General features: G+C 56.7%; 1 protein-coding gene across 1 annotated transcript; it reads right to left on the reverse strand.

The window, feature by feature from the left end:
* Positions 1-6,456: 6,456 nt before the first annotated feature.
* LOC128801792 (gastrula zinc finger protein XlCGF49.1-like) lies at positions 6,457-7,303 on the reverse strand. The gene has a single exon (XM_053967922.1). The coding sequence runs from the start codon at positions 7,243-7,245 to the stop codon at positions 6,589-6,591; it is 657 nt and encodes a 218-aa protein (XP_053823897.1). The 5' UTR covers positions 7,246-7,303; the 3' UTR covers positions 6,457-6,588.
* Positions 7,304-8,341: the final 1,038 nt, after the last annotated feature.

The following is an 8,341-nucleotide window of genomic DNA, read 5'->3' on the forward strand; positions in this document are numbered from 1 at the left end:
CCCGGTGTCCCTTGTGTTCCCTTGGCGCCGGCAGCCCCATCCCTTCCCCTGCTCGGCCTGCCACGTTGCATCCCAGCCGGAGGAGCCTTGGAGCTGCCGTGGGGGCCGTGAGGCTGCCCTGGGGGCTGCCGCCCCGAGCCGGGGCCCCTTCCCAGAGCTCCCAGTGTGCCCATGCCGTTGCCCAGTGTGGATCTTGCGGTGCTTGTTGAGGTACATGGGAGAAATTGCCCCAGCCCTCGCAGTGTGCTGCTTTCCCAGATGCTGAGATTTGCACACCCTGGAATGTCCTGATCTGGGCAGGAGGCTGAGGAACCACTACTGCCCTGAACCGCTGGGAGCTTGGGGTCACCTGGAGCTGGAGGCGCTGGGAGCTGCAGCTGAGGCTGTAATGGAGCAGGGACCCACTTGCAGCCCTGGCAGGAGCCCAGGCTGGAGCAGGGAATGCCTGAGAGAGGCCCTGAGCCCATGGGAAGCCCCTGCAGAGCCATGGAAGTGGCTCCTGGCAGGACCTGTGGACGTGCAAGGAATCCCTGTGGAAGCAGCCTGTTCCTGAGGGACTGTGTCCCGTGGGAAGGACCCCAGGCTGGAGCAGGACAAGGATTCCTGTCCCTGAGGGGGAGGCTGTGACATGAGCTGACTGTGACCCCCATCCCCTGTGCCTCTGGGTGGAGAGGAGGGCAGGAATCTGGGAGAAACCGAAGCCTGGGAAGCAGGCAGAGGTGAGGGGAAAGTGTTTTTGGTAGGATTTGTTTTACTTTTCATTCTCCTGCTGTGATTTGTTTGGCAATTGTCCTAGTCTGCCAAGGAAGGCTGCAACCTTCCTGGAACGGAAAAGATGACCCCCCCCCCCCCCCAAATATTATATCTTTGAAATTACGGGGCTTTCAGGCATAGATATGGGAAATGAAATAATAGTTCTTTACTAGAATAAAAAAAATAAAATTAAAAAAAAATATATAAATAACAACACGGACAAACAAGACCAGCAACAGCACCACAGACCAATAAATCCTAATCCCAGCCCTTTCCCCCCATTGAGCCCAGATTTCCCCTTTGATGCAGTTACAATCATGACCAGACAGGGACACTGCTCTTTTGGGGACCCCCAGGACAGTGACCTGATCAGCACCGACACCCCCGGCAGCGGGCAGCAAACAGCGAAGGCAGGCGGATCCCACTGGGCAGCGCGGGCCCTTGGTACCAGCCCCGACAGCCGCAGGAATGGTGACAAGAGGGCAGAGCCGGGCAGCAAGGCGACAGCATAGCCTCCTCCTGGGAAACGGGCGCCCGCTCTGCGCACCACGCGTGACCATTTGCTCTCACTGCGATCCCCAGCCACACGAAGACACCGGAGATCAGCTCCCCATCCCCCAGAGTCTCGGAGTCCGCTGCAATACATCTCAAGGTATTTCTACAATTCCCGAGAAAAATTTTCCCCCAGACAGCGAAGTCACTCCCCAGCCAAGACTTCCAAACTCTCCATTCTCTGGCTGAGCCATTCCGGTGGTATGTGAGATTGCATAGCCATTTCATTTGTTTGCCTCTATTTGTCTCCCCTCTCTCCTCCTCACTGGTTTTTCTTTCAAGTAGAAGATGGGATAAAAAATTGCCTGACCGAAAAACCTCAGACATACAAACAATAACAACACCACCACCACCACCACCACCTTATCCCCAACAATAATAAATTCAATTAATTTCCCCAAGTCAGATGTGTTGTGCCCATGAATGACCTCTCCCTGTCCTTACCCTGACCCTGGAGCCTCTCCTTGTGTTCTGTTCCCTGCCCAGCCTCAGTGACAGAACGGTTTTGGTGGCATCGGGCACCCGGCCAGACCCAGCCAATCCCAATAGTTGCTGCAATAATTCACTCCACCATTAACCAGCCCCACAGCGGGTCTGGCTACAAGGGCAGGCAGCGACAGGAATACAAACTGGGAAAAATGGGACACAATGAGAGGAGGGATGTGGTGCCAGTGGGCAAAATCTCCTCCCCCCGAACTGTCAGAGGGAGGAGGAGGGAGAATCTGGTGCAAAGTAAAGGGGAGAGGAGAAAGCATATGGCTGGAGCTGTGGAAGGCAGATGGGGATGGCCATGGGCAGCCATGGATTTTTCTTTCCAGCTCTGTGGAGTGAAAGGGAGCAGTGTAAAATCCGTCAAGAAAAAAAGAGGAGAAAGAGCAGGTGGTGGAAACTGCTGACAATTTGGATTCAATTTACCTGTCTGAAGTACAAACGCCAACAGTCTCTGAGCAGTGACAGACGCCCACCTGCGATGTGTGTGCTCTGCTGCTCCCCTGGCTGAAGCCCGTCTGTTAAAACCCCCATAAGCATCTTCCCAGGGGCTGCTTTGCTTTTTGGGGCCATTTGTGGCAATTACGCAGGGTTTTTTAAACTTTGTTCTGTTTTTTTGGGATAGGAGAGGCTCCCTCGTGGGGACACCCCTGGGTCAGGTGCCTCCAGGCTGTTTTGACGCAGGGGGAGCCCATTGTAGCAGTGCGAAAAAAAATGGGGAGCGGGATTTATAAAGGGGCGCGGTGGGAGCTCTGCGGGCTGGACCTGATTGGGCCCTCTGAGCAAATGAGAATATATTGACCCTCACGGCGTCAGTGACGAGTTTGAAGAGTCTGAGTGTGGAAGGGGCTCACAGCTGCTCTTTGAGACAAAAAGAGTTGAAGAAGAGAAGCTGGTAAGAGTCGCCTTTGCCCCTGCAAGGAGTTCTACCAAGGTCATTGTCGTGGAAACAAAGGAGAAGAAAAGATAAAGGGGGGGCAACCTTGTGGGAGTTGGACGTTGGTGGAAAACAGTTGTGGAGACCACCCTGCACCAATGAACACGATGTTAATTTATTGTATACAATTAATATGTATAAACTTTGTGAGAAGGTATAAAGGACAGCCTGCTGCTAAAATAAACGGAAGAAGCCTTCTCAAATGCATGGTGTTCTTCTGTGTTACCACCGTCTCAACAGCAACTTTTGAGTGACTCGGGCAAATCAATTGGAGCCTGTGCCTTCCTGACGTCAAGAGACGTAAATGTTGATCCTCCTCCGCTCGGGATCCGGCCCCTAACAACTGACAGGATCCGCAGGCAGAGCTGGGTGGTGATCTTAGGTCGCGCTTCCCTGCCCCGCTCCGATCTGCTCCGGGAGACCCCAAACCCTCTGCTCTGCCCCACATTGGCCCCAGCGGTTCCTCCGCTGCTGCAATACCTGGCCGGTGGCGTTGAGGTGCTGCTGCTCGCCGGGAGCGTCACGGCACAAAATCTTTCTGAAAAGGGTTTTCAGTGCATGGGAGCGATTTCCCGGGGTTCCGGGGCTTCACAGGTTCCGCGGCTCCTTCAGTCATACGGGGCGGCCGAGAGCGCTCGGTGCAGATTTGCATTTTTAAATTTTATTTTATTCTTTACCTTTTCTTGCACTCGCACCTCGCCCGTGCCTCGCTGCGACTCCTTCAGAGACCCAGGGGACGGCACAAACCCCTGGGGGCGGCTCCGGCACGAACCGGCGCTGCCGCTGACGGGGCTCCCTCGTTACTGCCCCGCCCCTCAGGGCCGAGCCGAGGAGTGACCGCACGGGTGGAGAGGGACCCCCGATGGACAGGGCAGGGACCGACCCCATGTGGGGCTGAGCTGTCATCTTGAAACAGGGAGTCCAACGTGGGCGCTGGGACTTCCGTAATCTCAAGGTGTTACTTGATACTCGACACTTTAGTTTTGGCAATACGAGGCCCTTCCGCAGCAATGTCTCTCCCAGCCACTGGTTTCTGCTCAGAACCAGCTTGAAACGTGGACAAGAAATCCAAAGTCCCAGCAGAAAAAGCTCTGCCATTACTTTTTATTTTTCACAGTTTATTATTTTATTTTATTTTATTTTATTTTATTTTATTTTATTTTATTTTATTTTATTTGCCAGATATATTTAACTTTTTTTTTTCCCTGTAATCCCGTGTTTATTCTCTATTTATCCCCTCACCCGTGGCCACTCCAGTGCTGTCAGGCCCCGGCTCAAAGGAAAACCACAAAACCCTCTGGAAATAAAGCTGGTCTGGGGGAAAACCCCGCAGGGGGGATTGAATCCCATGGACAGCGCTGGCTGAGAGTTGATTACAAACCCGGCTCCAAGGGGCCGGAGGGAACTGCGCTGGGGCCTCGGGGCCTCCCTGGGGGCACCTCTGAGACTCCCGAGCCGATCGACCCCTCCTATCCCCCAAAATCTGCAGGTTTGGGTCAGCTGAGGAAAAGAGCTGGAAAAAGGGACTGGAAAGGGGGTGGAGATCGAGAGGACCCCTCAGCTATTGCCCGGAAAGGAAGGGCTTTCTGCAGGAAAGCCACAGGAAAATCCTCCAGAAGTCAAAAAAATAATGATGAGTTTTCTAACTCTTTCCACTCCTGTTTCCAGAAGGTCCTGGCCGGGTCCTGCTGGGAGGAGCTGGGGGTGGGGAGGGGGCTCAGACCCTAATTGGGGAGAAAAGTTTAATTGGGGAAAGGAAACTTTTATTGGTATTTGAATGGGAGGGGATGATTAGAACTGGGGAGAGAAAATGAAGCGGGGGGAGGAGCCCCCCAGCCCTCGGCTGTGTCCCGAAGGTGCTGCCAGCGGTTCCCCTGCTCCCACCCAAGCGAACCCCAAAAGGCACCGGGACTCTCACATAAACCGCCAGGGCTGTTTGGGGAGGGGGCACGTGGGGGCGCCCAGGCTGGGCCCAGAGCTCAGCGCTGTCCCAGCCCGACCTGCCCCGGCTCCGTCTCGGCTCCTGCGGGAATGGACGGCTCCCTGCTTGAGTTCAGGTACCTCTCAAGGCCCCCCCAGAGTGGGGGGACACACGGGGGCCCCCATTCCGCATCCATCCCGGGGCTGGCTACCCACTGTACCCCAGTCTCGATGCCCCCGCAGGGTCCCCCCAAGTCCCTCCCCACTGCCCCCCATAAACTGGACCAGGTTTAACTGGGAAGCTTTATTGGGAACACTGGGAGCAGGCGGGCAGGGGCAGAGTGACAGCAGGGCTGGGGACACACACGACCCCCCCAAAATCATCGTGGGGACGGAGTGGGGGGTCCCAGCCAGGCCCAAGACCACGGGGAGCGGCTGCGGCCACCAGCAGCTCAGGAGCTGTGTGGGCAGAGAAAAGGGGGTGACACAGGGCTGGGGGCCCCGGGGGTAGCACACACGCTCCAGGGGAGGGGGTACACGACCCCTGGGACACCCCCTCAACTTCTTGCACAGGTAGAAGCCGAGCCCCAGCACCAGGAAGACAAAGCCAAACAGGGAGCCCCTGATCCCCGTCAGCATCTTGCTGCAGGTGGTGTCCGGCAGCATCTCTGTGGTGTCCACAGGGCTCAGGACCCCCAAAACCTCTCACAGACACCAGAAGCCCCTCCAAGCCCCCTTCCAGTTGCCCCCCTCCACCCCAAGACCCCCAAACCCTCTCCCAGTCCCTTCCCAGCCCCACCAGGACTCACCAAGACCCCTCCCAGTCCCTTCCCAGCATAAATACCCTCATTCCAACCCCCACTTTTGCATCCCATATCTCATTCCAGCCCCTCCAGGCTCACTCAAATCCCTCCCAGTTACACCCAGCATCCCCAAACTCCCTCCCAATTCCCACCAGGACCCCCAAAACACCATCCCACCCTCCCCAACATCCTTCAAACTCCTTCTCAGCCCTTCCACACCCCCAAGCCCCTCTCCCAGTTTAAACCAGGCTATCTCAAGTATCTCAGTTACTACCAGCACAACCCAATCCCCCTCCTGGCACCCCCTAGTGCCTCCCCCTCTATCCCCAGTGCTGTGGGGGCCAGGCTGTGCCCCAGTGCTGGCTCAGGGGGTGCTCCAGGCTGATGTGCTCCACCTGGCAGCTGCAGGTGACCCCATGCTGGGGGGTGGGTTTCCAGCAACACCAGGAGCTGGTGGGTCCAGTCTCCATTGGGGACCACATCGGTGTCCACTACAGAGAGCTCCTGCTGGCCCTGGAACCAACTTAGCTGGGTGTGGGCAGGGTGGAAATCCATCATGGAGCAGAGCAGGCGGCTGGGGCCAGGCTGGAGCTCGAGGGTTCCAGCGAGATGGACACACTGGGGGGCACTGGGAGAGAGCAGGGACACACTGGGATCAGCGGGGGAGGGCACTGGGAGAGACAGGAAAGGGCTGGTGTGGCATTAAGAGGGACTGGGAGTGAGGACTGCGGGAGCTCTGAGAGCAAGGGGAGTGGAATGGGGGGCACTGGGAGAGAGGATGGAGGTCTCAGAATGAAATGAGAAGGACCAGTCCAGGGAATGGACTGGTAGTGTACTGGGAGTGAGATGAGAAGGACTGGGAGGGAGTTTGTGGACACTGGGAGGGACTGTGGTGGCACTGCTATGGTCTGGGATGGCACTGGGAGGAATTGGGAATGAAATGTGCAGCACTGGGAGGCCGAATCCAGAACGGGGCACTCGGCGCTGCGGGTCTGCCTGGGCACAGGGAGTGAATTTATTACCAACCAAATCACAGCAGGACAAGGAGAAGGGAAAGAAATCTCTCCAACACCTTCCACACATCCAACTGGGATCACCCAGAACAGGGATCACCAGGGCTCTGCCCAACAGGGGTCACTGGGGATCATCAAACGTGGATCGTCCTTGGGGGGTGGAGCTGGGGCAGCGCACTAAGCTCTTCCTGCATTCGGAGCACTCGAAAGGCCTCTCCCCAGTGTGGAGGTGCCCCAGAAGGAGGCTGGAGTTGTTCTGGAAGCCCTTCCCGCAGTCAGGGCAGCAGAAGGGCCTCTCCTGTGTGTGAATGCGCTGATGCAGGAGGAGACGGGATGACCTCAGAAAGCGCTTCCCACACTCGGTACACTGGAAGGGCCTCTCCCCGGTGTGTAGCATCTGGTGTTCCCTCAGACTGGAGTTCCGCCTGAAGCTCTTCCCACATTCCAAGCAGGTGTGGGGCCGTTCCCCAGTGTGGATCTTCCTGTGGCTGATGAGGTTGGAGCTCTTGCTGAAGCCCTTCCCACATTCCCCACACTTGTAGGGCTTTTCCCCCATGTGGATCACCTGGTGCTCCCTCAGATGGGAGCTGTACCTGAAGCCCTTCCCACATTCCAAGCACTTGTGGGGCTTCTCCCCGGCCTGAGGCTTCTTCTCCACCAGCTCTGATCTCCAGCTGGAGCCGCCTTCCTGGCTCAGGGGGGCTCTTTCCTCCCCACAGCTCCCTGGGCTGGGTTTGCAGCCCATCCTTGTGAGGAATCTCTGGGGCTTTTCCTCCATCCACCCAAGGCTTGGGAATGACAAATCCTGGTTTGGGGAAAAAACAAGGGGTGAGCGCCTTGGGCTGGGGGTTCCTCCTGCAGAAGTCCATCACTGGAAGTCTTCAGGGGTCTTGAGTCCAAAAAAAAACGTGTGAAGCACCAAGATTCAGCTCCCAAAATAACCCTTATAGGAGATCCTCCTCTGTGTCTCTCCAATCTGGGGTTTGGTGGTTTCCCTTCCTTGAGCTGATAGGGGCCCCGTGGCTCCTGGGGTTCCCCCTCTCTGGGGTCTTGCTTACAGATGACCATGGGGATTTTGAGGGTCCCAGTGGTCCCTGACTCTCTGCTCCAGGATTCCAAGGGTCCCCACACTCCAGGCTCTTCCTTCCCCTCTTCAGGCTGCCAGGTCTCACTCAACTCTGGAATCATCCCTCTGACCTTTTCCCATTCCAGGGGTCTTGCGGTTCCACTCCACTGCTCTTCTGGGGGAGTCCCCAAGACTGATGTCCTCCCCCCACCCATACCTGGTGATTGCCATGAGGACCCCCAAATGTCCCCCAAAGGGTGATTTGAGACTCAGCTTTGGGGTCCCGAAAGATCCAAATATGCCCCCAAAAACCAAACCGTCCCAAGGACCACAAAGATATTTGGGTCTCCATTCTGGAATCTGAAAAGTCCAAACACTCTCCCTAGAAGAACCCCTCTGGAAGAGTCCCTGCTACACCAGCAGGATGGAAACTTGTGTTTCTCCTTCTGCTCCTCTTCCTCCTCCTTGACCACCCCAGATGCCCCTTTCCCACCCCCTTCTGCCCCATGGCTGCCACAGCACCAGCTGCTGGGTGGGGGAACAGCCCCAGGAGCCCCCCACAAGGTTATTTGGGGATACCCCCAGTGCGGATCCATCCCTTCCCACAGCCCTGGGGAATTGCTCCAGGGATTGAATGATGGGGACACGAAGGGACCACCAAAAGAACCTCTTTCCTGCTGTTCCCCCTCCTGTTCTCCACCTCTCCCATCCCTTTTCCATCATCCCCTCTAAATCCGAGCTCCCCTCCAGCTCAGTTTAGGGGTGACCCAGGCCCCCCTCTCACTCCATCTAGGCGTCCTAAATGCCC

The sequence above is a fragment of the Vidua chalybeata genome, chromosome 31 (assembly GCF_026979565.1).
Source record: "Vidua chalybeata isolate OUT-0048 chromosome 31, bVidCha1 merged haplotype, whole genome shotgun sequence".
NCBI classification, from domain to species: Eukaryota; Metazoa; Chordata; class Aves; order Passeriformes; family Viduidae; genus Vidua; species Vidua chalybeata.